General features: G+C 39.8%; 2 protein-coding genes across 3 annotated transcripts; one reads left to right on the top strand and one right to left on the bottom strand.

Moving 5' to 3' along the window:
* Positions 1-2,477: 2,477 nt before the first annotated feature.
* Positions 2,478-11,524, bottom strand: sdhaf3 (succinate dehydrogenase complex assembly factor 3). Its single transcript, XM_035183581.2, has 2 exons — positions 11,206-11,524; positions 2,478-3,291 (listed from the first exon to the last, which is right to left on the bottom strand). Exons 1-2 carry the CDS (start codon positions 11,380-11,382, stop codon positions 3,097-3,099), a joined length of 372 nt encoding a protein of 123 aa, XP_035039472.1. The 5' UTR covers positions 11,383-11,524; the 3' UTR covers positions 2,478-3,096.
* Positions 11,525-17,243: 5,719 nt separating this feature from the next.
* Positions 17,244-26,206, top strand: si:dkey-202e17.1 (uncharacterized protein LOC555344 homolog). 2 transcript variants are annotated; one of them, XM_035183711.2, is made up of 4 exons: positions 17,244-17,394; positions 17,616-17,688; positions 18,937-19,574; positions 23,532-26,206. In XM_035183711.2, the coding sequence occupies exons 1-4, from the start codon at positions 17,383-17,385 to the stop codon at positions 23,691-23,693; spliced, it is 885 nt and encodes a 294-aa protein (XP_035039602.2). In that variant the 5' UTR covers positions 17,244-17,382; the 3' UTR covers positions 23,694-26,206. The 2 variants fall into 2 exon arrangements, with proteins under 2 accessions (XP_035039602.2, XP_035039601.2); XM_035183710.2 differs by having other exon boundaries at positions 17,244-17,688.
* The last annotated feature ends 1,194 nt before the right edge of the window (positions 26,207-27,400 follow it).

The raw sequence follows: 27,400 nt of genomic DNA, 5'->3' as shown, positions 1-27,400 counted from the left end.
AAACCCACCAATAAAATAAAAAAAGTCAGTCCGATCAGTCCAGTCCAGTCCAGTCAGTGAGTCCAGTCAGGGTTTTTCTGCTGCCAGGAGCTGACGAAAGATTTTGTCTCAGTGACGTGTATTTGTGCACTGATCTGGATAAATCAAAGGAGCTACCTCTTGCTGGGAGAAGGGATGCTGGTGGCAGATGAAAAGGTGATAACGAAAGGGATTCAGAAGCATCTCTTTTTAAAATCATTGTGCCAGTGAGAGTTGAGCTCTGCCTGAGGCCCGTCCTCTGCACTTCCTCTGACACAGTCTAATGACTGATCATCATATGAAGTGGTTTGAATGGTGGCACCTCATCGGGAACAAATGAGTCAGCTAAGTAAAGTACGGTTGTCACAAACTTAAGTGTGAGCATTTTTTATTTTGGTCCAGAAAAACAAACGTCAGCAATGAGTGTCCATATTGTACAAAAAAAGAAGAAAATTCAGTATGTCATGGTCATCATTGTCCTAAAATCACACTGATCCAACATATAACTTTGTCTAGTGCCACCTTCAGGCCAACCTAAATACACTTTGCTCCACTAGTCCGATGACTATGACACAAACAATAATTTGAAAAATCATCAGTGTGTTATCTATTCTTTGCAACTCTCTATACCGAGAGCTGCAATGAACACTGCAGCCCCAGGCAGGGGTTTCAGTGCCTTCCAATAGTCTTTTAATAAGCCCTTGTTAACTTTCTCCTTGAGGGAAATCCCGACCCCAGTATATGCACCGCTCAATTACCCCAGTGGATATTATGAGATTGATTCTTAAAGGGCCATGGGAGGCTGGTGAACAGCAATCAACAACCAGAAGTTTAAGCAACAAAGAGAAAAAGTTCACTTTGTTCTGCATTTTAGTCTCTGCCCTCTTTGTTGTTGCTTGAAAGTCAAGTTTTTGCTCCGCTGCCCCCTGCAGACGATGGCCCCACCCCCTTATCAGCAGCCACTGACAGTGACATACGGTGCTGCTCATTTCCAAGTGCGATAGGAAGTGATGGAGGCCATGTTAAACAATTACTGAAAGCATCATCTCGCTTATTATCCCTCCATCAATTACAGCCACAGCCTTTAATAGCTGATATTAATCACAGGTTTAATTAAGAGATTGGACTGGATGGACTGAACGGGATTTACACATCATACTATGGCATGCAGTATATCACAAACAGTAATTCAAATTGGCCCTTCTTTAACTTATGCACTTAAACGGAAACTTCATTTTTAGAAAATGTGTAGTTTTTATTTGCTATGTAAGACCTATTGATGCACGGTTCAATCTGTACAGAGTAGGAAGTAGAGTATATTTCTCCCGAAGCCCAAAGCCAAGCAGATTGAGTGTCTGTTTTCATCCTGTTGGATTAGCAGCCCTGACATCCAGAGCACAGGTGTCTGTTACTAAATCACTCATTCAGACATGAAGAGAGTCAAAGCTCTCAAACATATATATATAAAAATGTCTCCTCTTTCAAGTCACTGCTAAAAGTCCACTTTTAAAAATCGCTTTTTGGTTTGACTTGGCTTTTTGGTTTGTTTTACTCTATTTGTGTTTTATAATGTCATTAGCTTTTATTGCTCTTGTTTTTTTTTTATTTTCTTCTTTAATGAGTTCTTTTTTATTGTAAAGCACTTTGCAACTGTTTTAAAAAGTGCTCTATAAAGAGAACACACGTACATATTTATATATATATATACAGTATATACACTGAGCATAAAGCAATGGTATCAAGTATTTGCAGGCAGAGAGCAGAAAGAACAAAAACTGCGTACTTATCCAAATGTACACGGCTTTTCTTCAGTCAAAAGTAACTACGTTCATCTAATCAACTTCAGAAAGGTAAATGTCCGTATATGTGTGTGTTTGTTGTTGTGGAAACAAGGAACTGCAGTGTCAACTGAGGTTTTTATGAATGACTAATTCTTGAGACATTACATTTTGGTCATCTGGTGGTTGTTGTCATATTAGTTACATTTTTCAAAGTGGCCCACTGAAATTCACAATTCTTAGTGCGACCTGCTTACTTTAGTAGACAATTCATTTTCAAACCTTTTAACTACAACACAAATGTGTGTGAAAACTGTCCACTAAATTCTTAAAAGGGTCTGGACTTAAAGTATTTGGTCACATAACTTTATGTGGTACTTTTCCAAAAAAATGGCGTAGTTAAAAAAAGTGCTTTACAATAAAAACAAAACCCATTAAAAACGAAAAGAGAATAAAACAAACTAAGAGTGATAAAAACAAATGACATTATAAAACACAAATAGAGTAAAATAAAGTAAAACGCTATAAAATCAAATCACCGAAAAGGACAAAAAGTGGATTTATGCAAAAGATTTTGTTGCCCTGATCTCAGTGTGTGTGTAGTGGAATAGCAGACATGAGGTATTTGATAAAAAACATCTACAGAACAGAAACTGATCAGTAGTTAGTAGGAGGCAGGCGTACAGAGAAGCCGATTTATTTTGAACAGATGCAGGACTTCTGATTTGTACAGTGCATGACTGATTACTGTTCATTTCAGCAGAAGTCAATGTGATGTCTGAAGCCCGTGGGAGGGAAATGGCACATCGACAACCATGAGTTGACTTTCATAACCGCTCCAACACACCCGTCTCTCCCCCTCAACACACAGCTCATGGCTTTTGTGTCTGTGTGAATTCAACTTTACATATTTCCACATGGATAATGAGGGCTTCATCCCAACAATAGCAACATCCCCACTGAGGCTGAAAGAAGCATTACTGATGTGAGCATCTGCAGAGGAGACACATCTAAGAGCATTTCTTTCACAAACATGAGCTCACAATCGTATTCATAAGAAAAAAAGTTGACAAGAGAAACTAATTAGTACAACTTAATGCTCCTGCAGGGAGCACGAGTAACCTCTTTTTATTGTCACAGTAAAAGAGTCAAGTACAGGAACACAGAGATATTACACAGCACTTAAATATAATCAAATATTCCTAAAAGCCTCCACTCTGCCTTTGAGTACCACTCTTCATCTCAAGCACTCAGGGGGAATATTAGCGGTCTGAATCACAGCACCTTCTGCCCCTTCGCTTCACTTGCTGTCCTCCTGGATGTCAAACTGCCGGTTGGGTTTGGTGGACTCCAGCATGAGTTCGTACAGTTGGCCTATCTGCTCCCCCTGGAAGTCAATGAGTTTCCCCTCTGACAGGTTGGAGCCAAACTTGACTGAGCTGAGTTGCTCCCCCGCTGAATCCAGTACCTGAGTCTGCATGGTGTCCTTGTATTGCTGTGGGGATGTGGGGATTGGGGGTGGGGGGGACAAACAGACCACTTTTTAGCTCAGACAGAAAAAGCAATATATTGATCAGAAAAGTATCCCAAGCATATCTGCATCCTATATGCTGTAGACACGAACCAAAGCTAATACAGATGGGAAAATAGTTTGGGATTACATGGTAGGAATTATGTCAACATGACATCACTGTGAATTCAGGAAATTAAATCATATAGTGTAGTGATGCATTCACTTTCGAAACCAATAGGATTAAGGACACATCTTATTTATATTAACCAATCATCACAATTTGGTATTAATGACATCATGATGATGTCATAATGAAACAGTTTACAATTCAGTTTATTGTAAATTTGTATTCTATACAATTTGTACTGTTTTGTAAATAGTACACTTCAAAATGATTGGAATTCAGTTCTTATAAATCCAGTATTAAAATATGCTATTATTCAAGTTCTACAATACGAATTCAGTTCTCTAAATGATAAGGGGGTAGAGCGGTCGTCCTCCAACCAGAAGGTCGGCGGCTCGAATCCCAGCCGATGCCAAAGTGTCCTTGGGCAAGATGCTGAACCGAGTGGCCCCTCATAGAGGTTGAATGCACTAATTGGAAGTTGCTTTGGATAAAGGATCAGCTTAATGAAATGCAATGTAAAGTTGAGAAATTCAAATTTATATATGAATGATTCAAATTCTAATTACTAGCAACACATGTCTCGTTTTTTTTTAGCAAACAAATTCCATATCCAGGTCATTGCAACAGTTAATAATTGAATACAAACAAGTATTGTGTGTGTATCTGAACCCTGGTATACTGTGTGGTCTTTCTTTGTACCATAGAGCTGAATTACTTCCAAAAGTGACTAGAGATGAAGCTTAGCGTAAATTCAGTCAGGAAGACCTAACCTGCATACTGATCAGCTGATTGTGGGCGTTCCTAAATATCCAGGAACGCCCACAGGAGGACTTAACCTGCATAGTGATCAGCTGATTATGGGCGTTCCTATATATCCAATCAGGTCTGGCGCGGTCTCTTTCAGCCAGTCATTCAGCAGTTGTCAAACTTTTAAAATCCCTTCTCCTCTCTTCCGCAGTCAGCCGTCATTCAGTGACTTGCACAACCCCTCCTCCACCCCAATCTCCTCCAGTCTTGAGAAGAATACTCATCACCTCTTCCGGATCCCGACCTCAACTGATCGTATGTACTGTATAATGCCACATCGTGTTGGCAGCGATCATGGACCATGATGATGGATCCCAATAGTATCAGTGGATCATGACAATGGATCGTGGATTATGGCGGCACCCGATCATGGTGGCAGCTGATCGCGGACCCTCGCATGCGGCTCTTCCTGAGGTTTCTACATTTTTCCTTGTCAAAAGGTTTTCGTAGTTTTTCCTTACTCTTGTGAGGGTTGAGGGCAGAGGATGTCACACTTAGCGAAGTCCAATAGGACAATGCTCATAATATGGGCCATCCAAACAAACGATTGACTGATGAACCACCACCAGTGTCTAGACCCCGGGGGGGTATTCCTGTTCGATGCTCTGCTCCACCCCCTTCTAATCCTGATGACATCTCACAGGGGTCTAAAATGCCAAAGACTGTAAACATTCACAATACTTCTGTGCGTTTGCCAAAATAAACATTGTTAAATTGGGAATCAAGTCTCTCCTGATTGAAATACATTAGTGGGCCAGCATGTTGCACGAGATGAAATACTTCTTCATCACAATGAACACACAGTCCCTCACACACCCTCCTGCTTCTGAGCCATGCTAACTAAAGCACCAAATATAAATAAGTCTGCTACTGTAAACAATATTCAACAAGTGTATCCCTCCTATTTGAGAATCATGTGATAAAAACTAGTCTCCAGCTAAATTAGGGAACAACTAAGGCATTTCGTTGTGCCGAGTTGTGACAGAGGGAGGAATTACTGTTTTTGTGAGCCATGCATTTTGTGGCAACTGGAAAGTTTACTGTACAACACTGCTTTTCACTAAATGCTGCAAGAAGAAATGTCTGCTATGAAAGATGAATACGCCGGTAGAGTTGACTCAACTCTTCCAGGCATTTGTTGAGAAAACCTTCATTATCTTTTCATGTTCTTAGAATTCAGTAATTTACTTGGTGAGTTTACTGTTAATTTCATTGGGAAAACCAGCCAAAGCCACAAAGTCTAAAAATAACACAGATATTTAGGACCTATGACCTTTAGCTTTTTGTTACATTTTTGTCTTTGCCAAGGAGGTTATGACCCAAGGAAGAACCCTTTACATTTTGGAGGGAATCCTCATAAAAAGGGCAGATCCAGGGGTTTTGTTTCACTTTCTCTAACATGGCACACGAGTGTGTTAGTGGGGGTATGCACTCATTGAGCGGCCTCCTACTTCCTTGAAGATCAGACAGATGTTGTGAGTATAAAAGCAATGTGATAGTTGACGTTGACTGAGTTAAGTGGCCATGTGACTGATGTGGGAGAGTGCTGTTTGTGTCACAGATCCTCCTTCAGGAAATATCAGCACAAATCTCATCCTCACCCTATCTATTAGATAAATGAATAAGTGTAATGTTTACTGACAACACTGATGTCACTCCGGGTCGATCAGCCAATTTGTGATGAGTCAAAGCTGTCAGTGGTGCATTTGAATCATCCTGAGCAGCCGCCATATATTTAACATCTAAAAATCCCTCCAGAAAGCACACAGTCAAAGTCGTGTGCTTTCCCATTCACAAGGCATCTTGGGTTTTGGATCACTCCCACTGTAAGCAATAACAAGCCATTTATCTGAGAGGCTTTTTCCTCCACATAATGTAATTAAATTGAGCATTTGCCAATATCCTCCCTGAATAAGGAGGTTACAGATCAGAGGAGTACTCCAGTTTGGTACACACTCATATTTTACTTTTCATTCCAAGGACTTACTGGAAAATTCTAGGTGAATAAATGTGTGAAATGTTCTCTGTCCTATTGTCTCTGGATCCATAACATTAACAAAAGCCATGTTGAGGCCTCTGGTAACATCATCACTGTTATCAGAAGTGAAAAGGTGAAAAGGTTTGTGTCTTTCAAGGGAAAGTCAGAAAGTCATATTTTGTTTCCTTTGAGCCACAAGTTACCTAAATACATTGTTGCATTTGGTAATGTTGGATTACACTAGAGGCTAGAGTAAATGTTTTTAAATGTTTAATGTCCAGCTGCCCCCCACTCAACTCCTCTAACAGCCGTACAATGACAAAGCTAAAATAAAGTTCAGAGATTCCGCTGACAAAATCGAGTTGACTCCACTGTCTAAAATCATTGACTTTTAAGGGGCAGCTCAAATGATTAAGTTGATAACAGGCCAAAATTCTATCGTGGCTGTTGTCTGAGTGCGTGTCTAGAGAATTTCCATTCGACAACATCACTATACTAAAGAGAGCTTCCTGGTTCTATTCAAGACACACAAAAAAAACCTATTCAAAATAATGGCTCACCTCATATGTTTGTAGGATGGTAGGTTTCAATCAAATATTATTCATATTTCTTTTTAAAAGCCTTTAACAAAGACCACTTCAAATACACCCAAGATATTTGCAGGCTAAACGCCATGGCTCGACAGAGGTGTGTCCATGAGAAGGTGGATGGGACGCAGCTAGTGCAGACATAATAAAGACATAATAAAGACAGAGTGGACTAAAAGGCGTTAAAGGTGGGTCAAATAATTATTTGTTTTTAAAACAGGCAACCACACTGCAGCATTATTATTATTATTATTATTATTATTATTATTATTATTATTATTAGTAGTAGTAGTAATATTGACTGTGTTACCATATGGAATTCCACCAATTATGTGTTGTGGGTCAGAGCAACAAGCAGCAGTGATAGCAGTTACAGCTTTGAAAGAAATCTGTCTCTCTGGAACTTGGCACCTCTGAGCAGCGTCCGGTTGAGCAACAAAAAGACTCAATGACGTATTTCAACATGGCCACTAAGGCCCTTTTTACTAATCATTATAAACATGAAATATTAGCCTAAGCCATAAATTACAACAATACTTCTTTACCCCCCTAAAAAAAACAAGATTTGAGCTAATTTGAAATGTTATGGATTACCGCAGCTGTTAAAATAAGTTGACATCCAATATGTCGCTTTATTAATGAGTTGTGTTGAAATTAATTTGAACAAATTACCTACACTAAATACCAATAAGTTGAAACCTGACTTTCACAAAGTCCCCATTTAAACAGAGTGAAAAAGAACATGAGGAACACAAGGAGCGTTCAAAGCCAGTCAGGTCTTTTGGCTCATTTACGCTTCCTTTATGTACGAAACAGACACCTTTGTTCCAAACGATGTAACTGTCACTGAGTTTTAAACATCTGTTCTCAGTGCAAAGACACATGTTCCATCAAAGTAACAACTCACTTCCTGAACAAACATCCCTCTGATCCCTCTGTGCACCGTGCACTCTGCTTGGCACAAATACATGCACAGGCACATCGCTAATTTCAAGGAAATGACCAAACCATCAGAGCTTTGCCTTGTGCCACAAACTGGGCTTAAAATCTCCATAAGAAATGGTTTGAGTTTTGTTATGATCCTTATTGCAATAACTCAAAACAAACAAGATGAAGGCAACACACACACTAAATAATAATCAATGTTATTTTTATCATTATTTACAAAACAGTAATTCAATTTTATTAGGTATGCAATACTAGTAATTTTAATATGACACTCTGATCTGTTAAATTCCCAGTAAATGGGCTGTAAGCTAAAACATTTTTATCCCACTACTACTACCAGCTCTATGATCAATCCTTTAACTTAACAGGAATTGGATTTAAAATAGTAGCAGCTATCAGAATCCATCCCTGTCTTTAACATTGTTCTATCACATACAACATTTCTTCGTTTGACTTAATGTCATTTTCCTAATTCAAAAAGGAGACGTACTCATGAACCTGATAAGATATTGATGATAAGTTGTTCGTCCCTCTGCAGGATGTCATGCTTTGCATTCCTGGGGCTGTGAGTAAGATTGTCCTCTCCAAAGAAACCATTTATCCACAAATTGAAATAATTAAACACACAAGTTTTTTTTAATTAAAATGAAAGCCGGATTAATGCAAGAATGTTGTAACAATTTAGAAAAACAAAACAGTTTTTTTCTGTCCATTAAGAGTTAGGGTTTTTGAGGCACATGGTTTTCACTGCCTAAATTACAAATAAACTATTTCCTCATTTGATTTAAAGACAATTCTTCATATCATAATCTATGTATATTGTCACATGAATTAAATTTGTAAGCTTGGTTTGTGGTAACAGGAAAGATTCCAAATCCAATATGATAGAAACGATCGAAAGGAAATATATTAAAAAAAATTGTTTTAGCTGCAACAGGGTCTGTGGGACTCAAACTGAAAGGAAGTTATGTCAATGTCAACAAAACAGAACACTTTAGTTAATTTATCACAATGAACATTAGTCAGGGTTTAATTGCTGTCAAAGTCACATGATCAATTTGTGCTAATGTAGATGCAAACAGTATCTGTGCCTTGAGAGTCTGAGGAGGCAGAATCATTCTTTAAGTTCAAAGTTGATGTCTCGACTCAGATCTATAGCATAACAGCAGTTACAACATATACCCAACTCTAACCATGGAGTCTGTGGATATATCCACCTGCATAAGCCTCTCAACTTTACCTTACTCTTTACTAAAGCTGCTCTGCCACCATGTGGTGATGGACTGACATTACACTAACAATGTATAAACCCTGAAAAATGACAGAACATACTAAAGCATTTTTCTAATATAATAGTTTGCTCCTCGTTAAAATATGAGGCTTCACTGCGAGTTCACTTGTCCATGTCTGTGATTGGTCATACTCAATAAACACCGACCCCCTTTTATGTGCACGCGCTCATATCTATAGTAGAATAACCTGGGTTGACTTATCAAGTTGATAACCAGCCATGTGTGACCACTTGGCCTGACTGCGTTTGTTAGGTTAAGTTCAGCCGAATAACTGACAGATATCCTGGGTATGTTGAACTCGTTTCGTAGTACAGGTCCTGGGGCCTCATTTACAAAACAGTGCGAAGGATTCATACTCAAAGTTTACTTGCACACAAAAGCTGAAAATTACATACGCCATTTATAAATCCCAGTCCACCTGGAAACCTGCCTATGTGGATCTGCCCCATATCTCACCCTCTACACGCCCACATTCAACCATAAATGGTCATTGCAAAGAAAATAATGAATATTAAATATCCTGAGTGATTGGATACACTCAAATTGAGGTGATTGTGACTAAGTGAGGTGGAGGTGAAGAAAGACAGACAGCTGTGATATCACTGGTGAAAGAAAATTAGAGTACGTCAAAGACGACAGTGTCTGGAAATTTAAAGGTGAAGATAAAAAGAGGATGGCAATGCACCTTCAGGATGTGACAGAAATGTTTGTACACACACATTTTAATCATGCAAAACTGCACACAATATTCAATTCAGAGACTGCTGCGATTTCCCCATCTATCAAATTTAACACAATTATGTTTTTCCCCAATGGGCTTGGACAGAGAGGTAAATATTATATTGTTAATCATATCATACAGATACCTGTCGGCTGATTAACCTATTATGGTGAGTACTTGTGTTTGTACTGGTAAAGAGTACAAAACATTGCACTACTTAGATGCTAAATGTCCAGACAACACTACTATGGTTCAATAAATTGCCCTCGAATTTCCCCATCTCCACGTTATTCCTGTCGCCATGCAGAGCTTTATGTTCGAAAGACTTTATCTTACCCGTCATATAATTATTGCATAAGAAATTTAAATTTAATTAAAAACTAAGCTTTATGTCATTATTTTCTCTCTTATTCCTCGACCTTCTAAGTGCTCGGAGAGATTTTACAAATAAAACTGAATGGAATTCATCTTCACCAGAAAATGGTCTTTTCATCTGACACAGTATTCTTTCCAATCTCTGCATGACTCACTTGTGTAAGCACCAGCACTTCACTGCAAGGACAAGGACAAGGACAAGGACAAGGACAAGATAAGATGACCTGAAGTGCTTGCAACCACCAAAATGTTGTTTTGGTTCTCAAACTGTTGGCAAAGCATGACATTATATAATGTAAGAACTATAATAACAAGGAACAAATGTTCTTGTAAATCAATGAGATATTAACAATGGGAAATCCAGACTATATGACGCACTAGTGACAAAGTTATGTAAGTCAGATAGTTTAGTGAGTAGTGTTGACTTAAATACAGATGTTACACATTGATGAAGCCTCTGTTCTATTAACAGCACTTCAGTTAGTCCCAGTCCTCATCACTCTACATGTCCAGTGACCAGCATGAGTAGGCTCCAGGAAGAACTAATGAAGCTGTACTTTCAAATCAAAGTGTTTCTCCAGTTATTTCATTGTAAACCACAGGCAGACACACACAGACAGACAGACAGACACACAGACAACAGAGACACACACACACACACACACAAGAGACACACACACGCACACAACATTGAAACACAGACAGACACAACATTGAGACACACACACACACACACTCAGAGACACAGACAGACAGACAGACAGAGACACACAAACACACACACACACACACACACTCAGAGACAGACAGACAGACACAGACAGACAGAAGACACACACACACACACACAACATTGAAACACACACACTCAGAGACGAGACAGACAGACAGAGACACACAAACACAGACAGACTGACAGAAGACAGAAGACACACACACACACACACACACACACACACACACACACACACACACACACACACACACACACACACACCCTGCCTCGCTACGTATATTTCGTACTGGTTTAATTTGAGAGTTTTTTCAATGGGCTTCGTTACCTGCCACTCGACCATGAAGCCCTTCACCTCCTCGGGTGACGCCCCTTTATGTCTCCTGAACTCGTCCTTCACATACTGGTCCCCGAGGGCTCTCAGGTCAATGGGCAGGAAGCGGTGAAGGACCAGAATCCTCTTGTACAACGAGCGGACTTTAGAGACATGAGTAGAAGTCGCCATTAAGGAGCAGCACGGGTTAATAAACTCAGATATAAACCCAGAAGCAGCGCCAGACAGAGCTGAGTTAGCTGCTTCACACACAAGGAGAGTTATTTAACACATGTTCTTGTTTATCCCGGAAATTGTGCTTCTTCTACAGAATGGGAAAATAGAGGCATTACCGCCACCTGCTGCACCGGAGAGGTATCTCCGCATGAAAGATCGTCAAACTCTTCTTCTGCAAAAATCTTCTTTGTGCACAGTAAATTAAATACTTTAAAAATCTGCATTGTTAATATCCATGTTTACTGTCTGCTTTGTCTTGTAATATTTGGTGGCATATTACATTTGGCTTTCATTCAGTGACATAGTAAGAAAAATGTCCAACTGCCAAATACCACTAATCCAGCACAACTGGCTTCTGGACGTATGTGTGCTATCTAAACGTGATTCCTGGCATGAAGTTTGAAAATAAGAATCCTGGAAAAGCCTGGTGGCCATGTTTGATTTTGCATGTGATCTTTCTGTGTCAGAACAGAGCGTAGTGCAACGATTCACAGCTCATCCTCGCTTGCTGATTGGGCTTCAACTGATATTCTAAAAGACATTTAATCACATTCATGATAATGTATTTTTAATGTGTGAGTCTACCAAGAGAACCCCGAATAACAGACTCAGCCCTGAGTTAACATAATTTTAGCTCTGATTTACCACTATTAATGTCGGATATTAGTGTAACATCTTCTCTATTCATTTGATCATAATATTTATAGAAACTCTAAATTTACCACTGTTGTGAATGTGAGTGTGAATGGTTGTTGTCTCTGGGATGGGCTGGCGCCCTGTTGCCCAATGACAGCTGGGTTACCTTCCAGGCAGGACACCTGACCCATTTTCATTCCTATAGAACTGAGCACTGATTGGCTCCTAAAGTCTGGGATCACGTTAATGAGCTAAACACTGTAGATAATGAGTGAATTTAAATTTTTGGGTGAACTATCCCTTTAACACATATGCTGTGATCAGATAAGTTGGGTGTAACTGCAGCAGTAAAGTCAAGATGGTGAATGTGACCTGCTGCACAATGAAGTTCATCACAAACATCATCTCTAACCACCTTTGCTTTTTTCAACTGTTGCTTGACGGCTTCTCTGGAACATCTGCATCCTATTCTCTTCCCAGTATTAAAAAATGTTGCAGTTTATTATACAGGTCTCACAAAAGCATTTGGTAAAATATTGCATTCACCAGAAACATATCAAATTATAATCATAACTTTAAAGTTCTACTCACTTCCTCAATCCTTAAGTACACACACTCTAAAACACATTTTACTTTTAGCACTATTCTAAATCAATAAAGACTCATCCTCAACTCCCTCTTACTGTCCGACATGCCTTTCTGTTGATGGAATCCATTCCCTTGTTTAAAAAGGTTTTTTTATTGTGAAATATTTGCTGGAACAGAAGATGCACGGCTTCATACTCTGTAGTACTGGTATTTATTTGAGTACAAGGGACTTCTTTCATACAAGGACATAATCATATTTGTGGCCATATTCAAATCAAAGCCTATATTTAAAAACATTGTGCTGCAGTAGCAGCTCCTCTGCAGAACATGTTGTGGAACTGAGAAGCTACATATTTTGCATTGTAAATATGAATTTACATTAATTTGAATATTGTGCATTGAATAGAAAAATTTGCACAACTGCCTTTCTTTGTGTATATTTATTTCTTGTGCATTCAGCCTTTAACAGAAATTGCAAAAAATAATAAGTATGACCCTCCTAAGTGGCTTTTTTGGAAGATATCAACAAAATCACAACTGTTTGCTGTCCTGGCTCCTAAATGGTGGAATGAGCTCCACATTGACATCAGGACAGAAAGTCTATACATCTTCCGCCGCAAACTAAAAACACACCTCTTCCGACTATACCTTGAATAAAAGTTTAAACTAACAATTTAGTAGCACTTAAATGGCACTTACTTATAGCACTTTGTAGTTTGGCTTTTTTGAAGAAATTGTACTTTCTTGATTCTTGTTGTTCTGGTTTGTTCCTCATGGTTGATGCACTTATTGTAAGTCGCTTTGGATAAAAGTGTCACCTAAATGAAATGTAATGTAATGGTAGATCTCGGCTTAAGTTTGGAATTAAAAAGTGATCTTGGGCTCGAAAAGGCTGGTGACCACTGTTCTAATATCTGTAAGGCACTTTTTAGAGCTTGTTGGCTTTGGTATACAGCACAGTAAACAAAGTTCAATATGAAGCAACTTGAATCAAAGTACATCATCAATGTATCATCATCAATAATTCTATCTGTGACAGAAATCTGAAAATACAAGAGGCTGGATTACCAAATTGTCTTTGTGTATTTTATTAAGAGGATCAACACAGAGTCACAAGGATCTCAGAATGTCAATAGAGAACAGTCAAATGTAAACATCTTATAAAGCAGAACTAAGGCTGTTGTCTGAGCCCGTTCAGACTGGTTCTGTGTAGGCGCAATTTTGAGACCGGATCTGAAAACAGAATAAGTCATCAGACGTTTAAAAAGTCATCTAAAGGTGACAAAAGGTTCAGGTCATTTTCCACAACAAAAAGTACTTCTACCACATTTACTTAAAGATTAAAATGTGTTTTAGCGGTGGAGACTACACTGTGATGCTGCTGCACTTCACTTCTGCAGCAGAATCAGAATCAGAATCAGAATGTATTTATTGCCAAGTAGGTTTACACCTACCTGGAATTTGCCTTGGTATATAGGTGCATACAATGAACATAAAACATAAAAACACAATAAGTACTACACATAAGAAAAAAACAATATATAAAATAAAAAGATATAAAAGATATAAAAAGTAAAGTAAAAAGTAAAATGCAAAATGCAAAACAGGAGTGCAATGTGAATGTGCAATATGCAATGTGCAATGTGCAATGTAATGTAATGTGTGTTAATGTAACACAGACTTGAGGCGTGGGGGCGGAGTCCAAGTCAGGTGGGGGTCCCGGGCCTTGTTGATAAGGCCAACTGCAGCCGGGAAGAAGCTGGTCTTGTGGCGTGAGGTTTTGGTCCTGATGGACCGCAGCCTCCTGCCGGAGGGAAGTACCTTGAAGAGTTTGTGACCCGGGTGGGAAGGATCGGCCACAATCTTACCTGCACGCCTCAGGGTCCTAGAGGCAAACAGGTCCTGTAGAGATGGCAGATTGCAGCCAATCACCTTCTCAGCAGAACGGATGATACGCTGCAGTCTGCCTTTGTCATTGGCAGTGGCAGCAGCGTACCAGATGGTGATGGAGGAGGTGAGGATGGACTCGATGATGCAGGTGTAGAAGTGCACCATCATTGTCTTTGGCAGGTTGAACTTCTTCAGCTGCCGCAGGAAGTACATCCTCTGTTGAGCTCTTTTGGTGAGGGAGCTGATGTTCAGCTCCCACTTAAGGTCCTGGGAGATGATGGTGCCCAGGAAGCGGAAGGACTCCGCAGTGTCGACTGGGGAGTCTCTCAGGGTGATGGGGGTGGGTGGGGCTGGGTTCCTTCTAAAGTCTACAACCATCTCCACTGTTTTCAGAGCATTGAGCTCCAGGTTGTTCTGACCACACCAGGTCACCAGATGGTCAATCTCCCACCTGTAGGCGGACTCATCCCCACCAGAGATGAGCCCAATGAGGGTGGTGTCGTCCGCGAACTTAAGGAGTTTGACGGACTGGTGACTGGAGGTGCAGCTGTTGGTATACAGGGAGAAGAGTAGAGGGGAAAGAACACAGCCTTGAGGGGAACCGGTGCTTATGGTCCTGGAATCAGAGACATGCTTCCCCAGCCTCACGTGTTGCCTCCTGTCAGACAGGAAGTCTGTGATCCACCTGCAGGTGGAGTCAGGCACACTCAGCTGGGAGAGCTTGTCCTGTAGCAGAGCCGGAATGATGGTGTTGAAGGCAGAGCTGAAGTCCACAAACAGGATCCTCGCGTAGGTTCCTGAGGAGTCCAGTGTCGTGTTCTTTTATCCCGAGGTATGAGAAGAGTCGGTCTCTGTTTGGTTCAAAAAGTATTTATTCAGAAGCAATGAAAAGGTACAGCATAGCTATGTGCACATAGCTATGGGCACTCAATACACAGCCTCGGCTAAGTCAGTAGCACGGGGTAGTCAAGAGTCGCCCTGAACGGACGGCGGGTGCAATATTTATAAGTAGGTAGAACTTCATTGGTCCCATCCTCTTGGCCCTGGAGTCTGCGACTGATGAGGAGCCGCTCCCAGGTTCGCTCCTCCTCTGACCGTTGCTAGGCAAATCTTCACATTCCAAGCCTTGAATCGGCTGACGGCTTGTGAGTCTTCAGTATGGCATGCGCCTTTCCTATCTGTCCTTCAGAACCTAGTGGCAGCTGCTTGAATTCTTTCTAAGGGTAGGTCACAGTTTCTTAAGAAAACAGTGCATTCATGTATGTGTGATGTTTGAATAAAGCTAATGGAGTTTAGGCTGTAATATAGTAAGTTAGGTATGAGAACAAGTTAAAGTACAGTGTATTGTATGCCACAGATGTACAGTCTCCACAACAGGCATTATCAGACAGGTGCGAGACTGAACTGCGATGTGACGCGCACACACACACACACACACACACACACACTAACCAACTTCAAGATTAAAACCAGCCAGCAACGGCTACTAACAGTCACTATGTGAAGGCCACACATTCTCCCACATATTCAGCCCAAACTGCCCCTGCCCCCACCCCTGTCTAACATACTGCATTTGTTTAGAGTTCAGTTTCATTGCCATCTTCACAGACACACACACATTAATTCTTTCTGTTAAGGTACAAACATGGTGCGCATAAAATCCATCCTTTTCGGGGCTATAGTGTCTAATTATATTATTAAAATCCTAACACCAGGTGCTGGAGGATGAAGTGAAGGGCCATGTTTACTGCATCGTCTACAGACCTGTTGGCTCTGTAGGCAAACTGCAGGGGGTCCAGGAGAGGGTCAGTGATGGCTTTGAGGTGGAGCAGCACAAGGCGCTCAAATGCCTTCATCACCACAGAGGTCAGGGCGACGGGTCTGTAATCATTGAGTCCAGTGATCTTTGTTTTTTTGGGGACAGGGATGATGGTGGAGGTCTTGAAGCAGGCTGGTACGTGGCATGTCTCCAGTGAGGTGTTAAAAATGGCTGTGAACACCGGAGACAGCTGATCAGCACAGTGTTTCAGGATTGATGGAAAGACAGAGTCTGGCCCGGCTGCTTTGCGGGGGTTCTGTCTCCCGAAGAGTCTCTTGATAAACAGCGTGCATGCCCTTATTTGGTGATGTTTTTCTTCCAACTGCTACAGCGGACGGACAGACACAGATGATGATCTCATGTCTTTCATGTCTTTTTTCATATTATGTTTTATGAAACGCCTCTTTGTATAAGTTCTGGCTTTTGTGAACTTGCGGCCAGTTCCATTTTGAGCACCCGTGCTTGTTGTGTAACCTCTGCAGAGCTTACTATTATAAAGACTGAAAGGCAACTCCAGTCTGAGAATTTCATTATTTCAAATCTCAAGATGAATTTCCATCACAGCCCTTTCCAGACAGAGGCAGAGTCATTGGCTGAGAACTGGTGTTGGAGTTTCTCAGAGTACAGACGTTTAGCTTCTCTCACCTCCTTGCTAAGCCTGTATTTCGATTCTATAAACCTGTCTCTGTCCCCACTCCTGAAAGCCTCTTCCTTCTCCAACCTTAAACTTTTGAGTTTGGCTGTGAACCAGGGTTTATCATTGTTGTAACACACCCTGGTGACACATACCAGTGACCATGTTGCTTGACGGTTTATTTCCTGCTCCTTGTGCATATGTAATGTTTTTCCCTTCCACCTCCTCCTCCTCCCTCTGAGCTCCTCTGCAGAGGTCGGGGTGTGTTTCTTGTTGCTCCGCCTGGCCTGACTGTGAGGAGGTGTAATCACAGAAACACCTGTGTGGGAGAGGGAAGGTCTCACTCTTTGTTTGTCTGGAGAAAGGAGCAGAGAAGTGGCTCTGTCTCATGCCTGACCAGGTAACACAGCTTCACAGGATAACTATTCACTCAGCTGCTGCTATTTAAAGAGCTTACCTCATATTTGTAGGGCTGATAACCACATAAACCACCCAGCAGAGGGTGATTGAATGACCATGAGGATGAGGCACTACTTGTCTCATTTAACGTTCACCTCTGGACTGATGATTGGATTTGTCTTCCTTCACTTACTGTTGGACCTGAACATTTCACAAGAACAGGTCAAATATTTTGAGGGGGATGTGGAGCCTAATGTCAGGCAGGAAGCAGAAAGACAACAACATCATCAAACAGGTAGGATTTTTTTCATACTTTTTGAATAAATGTTTTAAAATGTTTTTTAAAAATTGCCTTACATGTTATTGTGTAATTTACATGTTGTGTTTATAATTCTATTCAAAACTGTCATATATAGGATTTGAAGTGACCCAGTAGCTGCAAAAGTGGGTTTGAATCATTTCTCAGTTATTTTTGATAGAGCCCCTTTATTTTGAAAACATCAAGGACAGTCGAGGAGCCTCATTTACAAAACAGAGGGTATAATCTATACTAAAAGTGAATGTATAAAGTGTGTATAAAGCTAATTAATATCACTTCTAAAGCTATGTTTGTGAGTGGGAAAGCAGGTAAAGGATTTGTTTGTTGTGGCACTATCCGCAACTATAGGGTTTGAGAAGGTATTCCGATCCTTTTGGCAAAGGCAACTCATTACAAGTAAAAGTTTGTCATTCAAATGTTTACTTGCAAAATAAGATCAGAAGTAATTTCTCAGCAAAATATTATATCAAAAGTTATTGTACTTCTAAAATCTAAAGATTACTTGTAACTACTTGTAAAAAATCTAGATGAATACAAAGTACAATATTTCCCTCCAAAGTATAACTACTGAGCAGAAGGATAAGGACCCTTATACTTTTCATCACTAATTGACGTTCCGTGTTGCATTCTCCTGATGATTTACAGTGGACGTGGCAAGTGATGCTATTTGTCATGTAGGCAGAATTTAACCTGCGGCAGCACAGCACAACAGGAAAAACATTGACAGACAGTGACATTTGCAATTGCTTGATTTACAACCAATTTATACATATTAGAGTTAGCGTTACCTGCGGAGTGTTAATAGTTAAAAGGCAGAAAGTTAGAACATAATTTTGATTTGGTCAAAGCACAGGTATGGCTGTATAGAGGCCACTAGCACCACCACCCTATACACTCGCTCTATACACCTGAGGATTACAAATACTTCAAATGAAGCTGAAACAAGCCCCTGAGAGAGTACTATTTGCAGTATTGGGACAGAGGATGCATTTTATATGATAAAGAGGAAACTTTGTGCACCATGTCTCACTAATATATTATTGGAGGTATTGTTACTATAAATAGAAAACTGTAATACATTAAGTGACTATGTAGAGATTTCATGCATTTTCAGTTAAACCTTTCATTTAAGAACCCAAGTGACATTTGTGTACTAGTAAGCTGAAGTGATGTCTAAAATTTCCATGCAGCACCCTTTCATATTTTGTGCTTGTTGTACCTCAGCGAATCACACAACACGCATCTTATGTTGGATCATGACGGGACCCAAGAACCTGGAATCCAAAACCAAGCACATCAAAGGCACGTGGGCAAAGCGCTGCAACAAAGTGCTGTACATGAGCTCCATCAAGACAGACTTCCCCACTGTGGGGCTAAATGTGAGTGAAGGAAGGGACAACTTGTACTGGAAGACCATTCGAGCTCTTCAGTACATCCATCAGCACCACCTGGAAGAAGCAGACTGGTTCCTGAAAGCAGATGATGACACATTTGTGGTAGTAGAGAACCTGCGCCACACGTTGAACAATTATGACACAGAGAAGCCGTTGTACTTTGGCAGAAGATTTGCCCCTTTCATTAGTCAAGGCTACATGAGTGGAGGAGCAGGTTATGCCCTTAGTAAGGAAGCACTGAGAAGATTTGTCAAAGGTTTCAGCTCTGGGAAGTGTACCCACTCCTCCAACATCGAGGACATGGCTTTGGGACGGTGTATGGAGACCATGAAGGTGGAGCCTGGAGACTCCAGAGATGTAAAGGGAAGACAAACATTTCATGCTTACCGACCAGAAATGCTCCTGGTCAGACAATTCCCGAGACCACGACCTTGGTATTTGCTTTATGAATACTACACTCCATCCGAGGTAAGCAACGCTGTGCACAAAAATCTAAGAATCTGGGTTTAGGCTGATCTCAATAAATTTCATGAAATTAACACAATTAATTAAGATACCCACTCTCCCTGCACACATTCCTTAAATACGTGTATTGGTCCATTCCACACCACACAACTTTTGTCTCGTGTCTTTGCAAGAGTTATAGAAAATGTAGACATAAGATTTTGTTGGTTAGAGGTCAAAGTCACTGACCTCATATTTTTGTGAGCGTGATATACCAGGAACACCCACAGTTCTTGATTAGAATTTGGAGGTCAAAGGTCATGGTTACTGTGACCTTACCCAATTTAATTTTTTTATTGCCTCGTGATTGTGATATTTGAAGGACACCTTGAGAAAATCCTTTTGAATTTGGCACACATCTTCACTTCGACTCATGGAATAACTAATCAGATTTGATTGGTCAAAGGTTAAGGCCTCACAGATATGTTTTTGCCTTTAGGGAATTTCTTTCAGGGTGAGAAAGGCTACTGTGTCTTCTTGTGTCTGGAAAAAAATTCTGAAGCCTGAAACTATAGTCGCGGGTGAATACAGCTTTGAAATTGCTTTCATAATTCAACTTTAACCGAAATAATCACTCATGATGGTATTATTTTTATATTTCCATTTTTTCTGTGACAAGTGCGAAAAAATTTGTCGCGGACCCATTGGTGCAGTGTGAGTTGAATGATGAGTTGAATTATTGTGCATCATACACTTAAAAAATATGTGGCACTGTGGGTCTTAAGAGACCCCAATGACCTGAGTGTGTACACAATCAAATTTTATGGGTTCAGCAAGAGCAAAAGACGTGCGTTCAGTTCACAATTATGTTTATTTACCGTTACAGAGGAATTGAGAAATAAAGAAAAAGATGATTGTAAATAATGATTTTAAGTAAAAGACAATAACTTTAATACCACATTTTTATAAAAAGCTGGAATTACTGAGATCACTGGGAAACAAAAAATATATTCAAGTAAATAGTGGGGGCTATTATGTAGGCAGGGTAATCACAATGGGGAGATTCTGTCGCAGAACCAAATAGAAAACCTTGCTAAATATGGGGCCCTACTTTAGATATACACCGATAGGGTGGCTAGCTCTGTGTTGTGGCTCAAACAGGGGAGAGGTGAAAGCTGAATCCTCTCCTCTTCAGCATGAGGCTACAGAGAATACCTCAATCTGGGTCAGGACACGACAACACTACAACTTTTCAAACGTTACAAACAGCAGTCACATCTACCGGACCTCAAAGGAAGAGGCAGTAATTGCCCACACCTGTCCTTAAAAAGGCAGGGAGCTCTCTAATCCCACCAGGGCAGTGCTCTAATTCTATATGTCAGCCAGGGTTGCCAGGTCTGTTTATACTCTGCAAATTTGGGCCACTTTTTTAAGGGAAGTCGCTTGGAAAAAACACGGGGTTATGCTTGTTATGAATATCTAACAAGCAAGTGGATTGTTTTTACATTTATGATCTCTTTTTTCCCCCCATGCATTGATTAACACTGTTTGCTTACAGCCTCACAAATAATATTAATGCTCTACTTCAGGGGTATTCAACTAAAATTTAAAGAGGTCCAGTTAGAGAAAATTTCTTGAAGCAAAAGTCCGGAAGATCTTAATGTCTAACTATTTAGTGTGATATATATTTAAGTAGCCTAGTAGTTGTATCAACATCTGCATGTACTAAATACCTGACTGTCAAATCAAATGAATTCAGTACGATTCAAAAACTTTGACAATATTTATTGTCACGTAACATAGAACTGAACATATATGTATGATTGCAGATATGTATAATGTTCTCTCATTAACTAAATAAAAGTAGGGCTGCATTTCAAAATAAGAGAAAATTTATAAAATGTGAAAATTGTGCATGTTCAAATAAAGGGGTTAACTTCAGAAAGATTAAATAAAGGGAGCAAAAGCTTGAATTTCCCTTTTTCTGTTTCACATCTTGACTCAAAAGTCTCAACCAATTTTACAGATAATAAATCTCAACACATCTTAACAATTGAACAGTTTTATAATCACTTTCTTCCCCTCTTATATCCCACTCCCCCACTTTGTTCGTCTGTTTCTCTCCCTTTCTCCGTCTCACTCCTGTTTCTCTTCCTTTCTCCGTCTCACTCCTCTGTTTCTCTCCCTTTCTCCGTCTCACTCCTCTGTTTCTCTCCCTTTCTCCGTCTCACTCCTGTTTCTCCACTTTCTCCGTCTCACTCCTGTTTCTCCACTTTCTCCGTCTCACGATGGCTTAACTCGCATGCAATTGGTCTGTGCGTTTCCTCATCCGCTAAACCACTACCGTAAAGACTACAAAAGCTGCGCCGGTTACAAATAGAAGCGCCCCGTCAGGTTTTAAATCATAACCTTCTGTTTTGGCTGTAGGTCCGGGTCCGTACGGGACGGCTTCTGGGTCCGGACCCGGACCGCGGTCCGCCTGTTAGTGACCTCTGCTGTAGGGTGATGACCTGCTATAAATCCCCACATAGGTCTATCCCACCCATTTATCGTCCTCATGGGAGAAAAATCAGTCTATCATGTATCATGTCTATCATGTCTATAGCAAATCGTCTTGCACAAACTAATCCTCACTTTTTGTTGTGCTATGCAAGGCTTGCAAAGACAATACTTAAACCCTATTATGAAAGTCGTCAGTGATTGCATACAAAAATTGCGTGTTGAGTGGTGTTTGGTGTCCTTCAGTGTTTCAATATCTTGTACCATTGTAACAATCAGCTTAAGTTTAAAGTCTAGTTACTCTAACAATTCAGGTGCTATTGTGACTATTTATCAAGGCCTGGTTAAGTGAGGACATTTTGGTGTCAGGGGCCTTTAAAGCCAGCTAACGTAAAGTATTAAACAGAAACTCAAATGTATTCCAACACCCCAATTTATTAAGAACCCTCCCCCAAACTTAAGGTGAAATAAATACATTTTCATTTAAATGTAAATAAGGTAAATCCAACAAGGGGAAAAAAAACTATTTAGGCAGCTCGCTCAGTCCATGGAAAATGTCCACAAAAAGAAAATCAGTGAAGGTCCTCCCTTCAAAATGCACAAATATAATTCAGGAAACACAATGCATTGCAAAATCAAAAAGCCAAAAAAAGAGTCCAACAAAAAGTTGCTAAAAAAACCCCTTCTGCTCAGTGGTTATGGTCCTTCACTCACACTCTGTAATTCCTCGTGGGTAAGGTATCACCATCCAAATGAAGCAAATGTCCTTTCTTTTCTCTATTCCTCCTCACTCAAAAACCTCCTGTCTCCACCAAACAATTCACCTCTCTCTGTTCTGTCAAGCCCCACCCCCTCACACCTGTAAACTGGCCGTAGAAATCCCCTGTGAGAGTGATTACAGCAGGAAACTGCACAGACCAGGCAAGTGATTGCTCATGTGATGAGGATAGATGTGTAGCCTTGCAAGGATTCAGTAGTAAACCACCAAAACACTTATAAACCTCCGGTCACACTTGTGGCGGTGTCACACCATACCAGTAATCAACTCTGCAATGGTTCTTCAAGATGAAGTAACATCTAAAAGACTCTATGATGAAGTGAACAAAGCTTTTAAGTACACTGTTGTTCTGTTGTTTGGTGAACATAGCTTGTATCCATGGTATTAGGGTAGGATGAATTTGGACCACTGACTGTGAATGGAAATACAACATTGCAGTCAAATATGTCTTAGTCTAGGAATGTAATCTTTATTTTCCATTATTTCTCACTTATTTAACACAAACAGGTGTTCACACACCACGTGAATGAGAATAAACAAAAAACGGTGGCATGAAAATTAGAAGCTCGACAAGCAGAGAAGCAGAGTATTGATATGTCTTCCATTAGTCATCTAGATCCAAACCTGTGCTCCATCTTCATGTCCTTCCAGTTTGATTTCATGGTTTTAATTGCTAATGTTTTTCCTCCTCGCTCTCTCTCCAGGGTCCAGGCTGCTGCTCAGATTTTGCTGTGTCCTTTCATTACATTTCTCCTGTCCAGCTGTATGTTTTGGACTACCTGACATACCATCTGCGGCCATATGGATACAAATACAGATTCAATCCTGATAAAAAAAACAGATCTCAACACAACAAAACCACGTGAAGTGTGGATGTGTGTATGATAACCTATGCACTAATCGGACAAGCGGTGGGAGATTTCAGAGCCAAGCTTAATTTATTTACCAAAAATGATCTATGACCATACTTTTATAGCTTTTTATGGTTAAAGACCTGTGGATACTCAACACGTCTTCCTACCAAGGTCTGATGTCAATTTTGAGTGGGTCTATTTTATTAACTTGAAATGAAGAAATATAATTAATAATCACATTTTAAGATGTTGCATATAAAGGTGTATTTCTCTTATTATCATCCATGTATATTAGAAAAGCTACTGGATTAGTACACAACCTGCCTAACTAGCTCTTACTGTTTACAACTGCTGCATTTCTTTACCTGATAACCTACACTTTGTCTTATCGTAACAGATATAGGATTTAGTACTCACTTCACACTTTCCTAATGAAAGTGTCTGCCTAATGAGTAAATGTAATGTATAGCTTGATAGCATGAGGGGTAAACCACAGTAATATTGGTAAATTAATGGAGTAAATGTGTCCATGTGCAGAAAGAACTAACTGATCTTGTGCAAAAATAAAAAATTATTGCAAAACGTATTTATAAAGAAAATATGGGATAAAGGCCACTGAACATGAATGTTTTGTCATAAGGAGGTGTGGTACCTGCTTCACCTGCAAAAAAGTTGCACACTCACCCCCTGCATGGTTTTTCCTGGAAAACTTAAAAAAGGATTTGGTGGCAGATTCCTCGTGTGAGTATCGTTTTGTATTCAGCTTGTCTCTAGTGGCAGACTCCGGGTTTGGATTGGAACTTCCCCCATGATTCCCTCTACAAAGACCTGGTACATGCATGTTTTATAGACTTGTCAAATCCCATGGTGGAGATGCATTACCTTTTGAGTTAGAGTCTGCCTGTAATGTAAGCGCTGTAGTTAAATGGATTTGAATGAGTTTTGTGCCTGCACTTGGCCGGAGACATTGGGCCTATATTTTATTTTTATCTTAAAAAAAGACCGACAAGTTTTAGTGAATATTTGAATTTATTTTAAAGGCATGATGTTGAAGAGAACACACACATATTTGGTCTATACTGAATACTTTTTAAACATTTTTAGATTTTTGTTTGTGCACCATAGACTGTATGGTGTGCACACGGCACTGCAGTCTTATGGCATTTTATGGGTATTGGTGGGGCGTTTAGCTATGCTAATTAGGAAAAAGTGGCACGCACTTTCAACTTACAAAGACATGGCATTCATCTGAATAAATTTAAGCAAATGTTGAAGAAGTTATAGATGAATGAGGCCCATTGTTTTCTGGTTTCCGTCCCATTTTTGTGAGTACGATATCTCAAGAATTGAGAAAAAGTCCAAATAACTTGACTACGATAGAAAACATCAAGGAAAGATGTGAAGGAGAAGCCGTAAGGACTTAGGAAAGGAGAACCATGGAGCAGAGAAAATACTGCTCCACTCACACTCAGTGGGCCTCATTCACCAATATCTTCTCTTGTGATATTATGAGAAACCTAAACTTCTATGGTGGATCATGGATTTTGACCATGATGGTGGATAGTGATCATGGATGGCAATCCTGGTGGTGAATCGTGGTGGCAGAGGATCGTCGATTATGAATACAACAAGATTGGTTCCTTTTCGCACATTTTTTTTATGTACAAATTTATGTTAGACACTGTCTTTTATCAACAATTATGTAAATATATTATTAGAGTTATTTTATTGATGTGCTCTGCTACCCTCTATTGCATTTCTATCGAACCTGGAAGAGGGATCCCTCAAATGTGTCTCTGAGTTTTCTATGTTTTTCTTCCCTCTGTTGAAGCTTTTATTTTTGTAGTTTTTCTTGTTGTGGGTTAAGGACAGAGGATGTCGCACCTTGTTAAGCCCTGAGACAAACTATAATTTGTGAATATGGATTATACGAATAAAATTTGATTGACAACCTGGGTGGAAGGATACGGTATGGGTCAGGAAAGAACCCATTAAAATTTGTTGCGGATTCGGATGAGGTGATTACTACCTTCATTTTTTGGTAGTATTTCCTTACTACTGTTTAGGTGAAGGACAGAGGATGCCGCACCTTGTTAAAGCCCTATCAGACAAATTGTGATCTGTGGATATTGGCTATAGCAATAAAATTTGATTGATTGAAAACCCATAATCACTAACCAGACCTTTTGTAGCATGGAATCTACCGTTATTTAGTCTTGTACAACTCTAAGTGAACATTTAGTAACATACATCTATCTCTACATGACCTTGCAGTGTGTATGAAAGAATTAAGACATAGCGAGAGGCTACAGATCAGTGGGATTGACAGCTACTAGCTGTTTGTACTGAAAGTCTAATTTGCCTCAATGTTGCACTTTGGAAACGGGTTTGTTGAAATGGACAAGCTTTAAGAAATCATATTGTATTTATTGAAAAAGTTTATTTTTATTAATATTTTCTGAGTTCACTATTCCTTCTGGTACGTTTACAATGTTAAAAAATAAAAGAATATATTTTACAATCAAGTGTGTCTCTTCATACAACATTCATCACATAATGGAGATTAAATGATTTTGTTAAGATTAACTAAACAGCTAAATAGCAATAAACATTGAAGTATAGTTACAACATAACAAAATACCATACACAGGTTAAGAAACAGGCTCTTAAATTAATCAAGAGGCCTAAAAGGCAACACTGCTTTGTGGACAGACCCACGATTACTGACCCACAAAAATAATAAGTAACAAAAGACATATCCCAGAATTTGATACCCTAAAATAAAATTACACCTGTAACCACAGTAAGAGAAGACTATATTCATATTGCTGGTAAAAGTGCCTCAATTCTGACTTTTTGGTTTGTTTTCACAGAGGTTTTGTCATGACACACAGTATTTGCAACACGATCTAGTGATAATAATGAGCTGGACTTGAACTCATATGTTGTTCTGAGACAGTAAAACCTTTTTGTCTACCCTTCCTTTTCTTCAGCTGTCTCTGCCCTGTGTTCGATTCCTACAGTGATGTAGAATCCTGTAGCATGACAAACACATGAGCTCTCCAACGGAGCCATATGTTTAGAGATGCTGCTTAAACCTCCTCCAAAAGTGATGTAAATGTTTTTCCTTGGTTGATTTAATTCAGTTTGTTTTTAATGTAAAAGATAAAGTTCACCATTTTAAGAAGTATAGTTATTTGTTGTCTGGCAGAGTGACATGTTCAGACTGATAATCTCTCTCATCAATCTCATATTTGTGCTGGAAATTTGGAGTAAGAGCCAGCAGCTGATTAGCCAATGGAGACAGAGGAAAGCACCCTGGCTCTGTCCATAGGAAATTAAACCCACTGTTTACAGAGTAAAGCCTAACCCTTACCCACTTGTTTAAGTGTGAACTCAACAATTCACTGTTTTATAAGAGGCAATGTTCTGGTCTGCTTCTTAGCTGGAACCACTTGCAAGGCAAGCAGTGGGCAAATCAGGAAGTCCCTGTGCCTGGCTAACACACATTCCAGCAAGGATACCTGTTTCACCACAATACCAGTCTTTGGTCTGAGATAACCAGCAGCAGGTGGTAGCGGCATATTTAATGTACAGAAATTAGATTGGTGTTGAATTCTTCACCCACTTTTTGGCAGGAAAGTAAATAAACACATTCAAAGTCAAACTATTCCATTAAATAGAAAATAAACACAGTGAGCGAAGTAGCATTTTTAGAG

This window comes from Hippoglossus stenolepis, chromosome 17 (assembly GCF_022539355.2).
Source record: "Hippoglossus stenolepis isolate QCI-W04-F060 chromosome 17, HSTE1.2, whole genome shotgun sequence".
In the NCBI taxonomy this organism is placed as follows: Eukaryota; Metazoa; Chordata; class Actinopteri; order Pleuronectiformes; family Pleuronectidae; genus Hippoglossus; species Hippoglossus stenolepis.
This window is presented reverse-complemented; position numbering and strand designations above follow the sequence as displayed.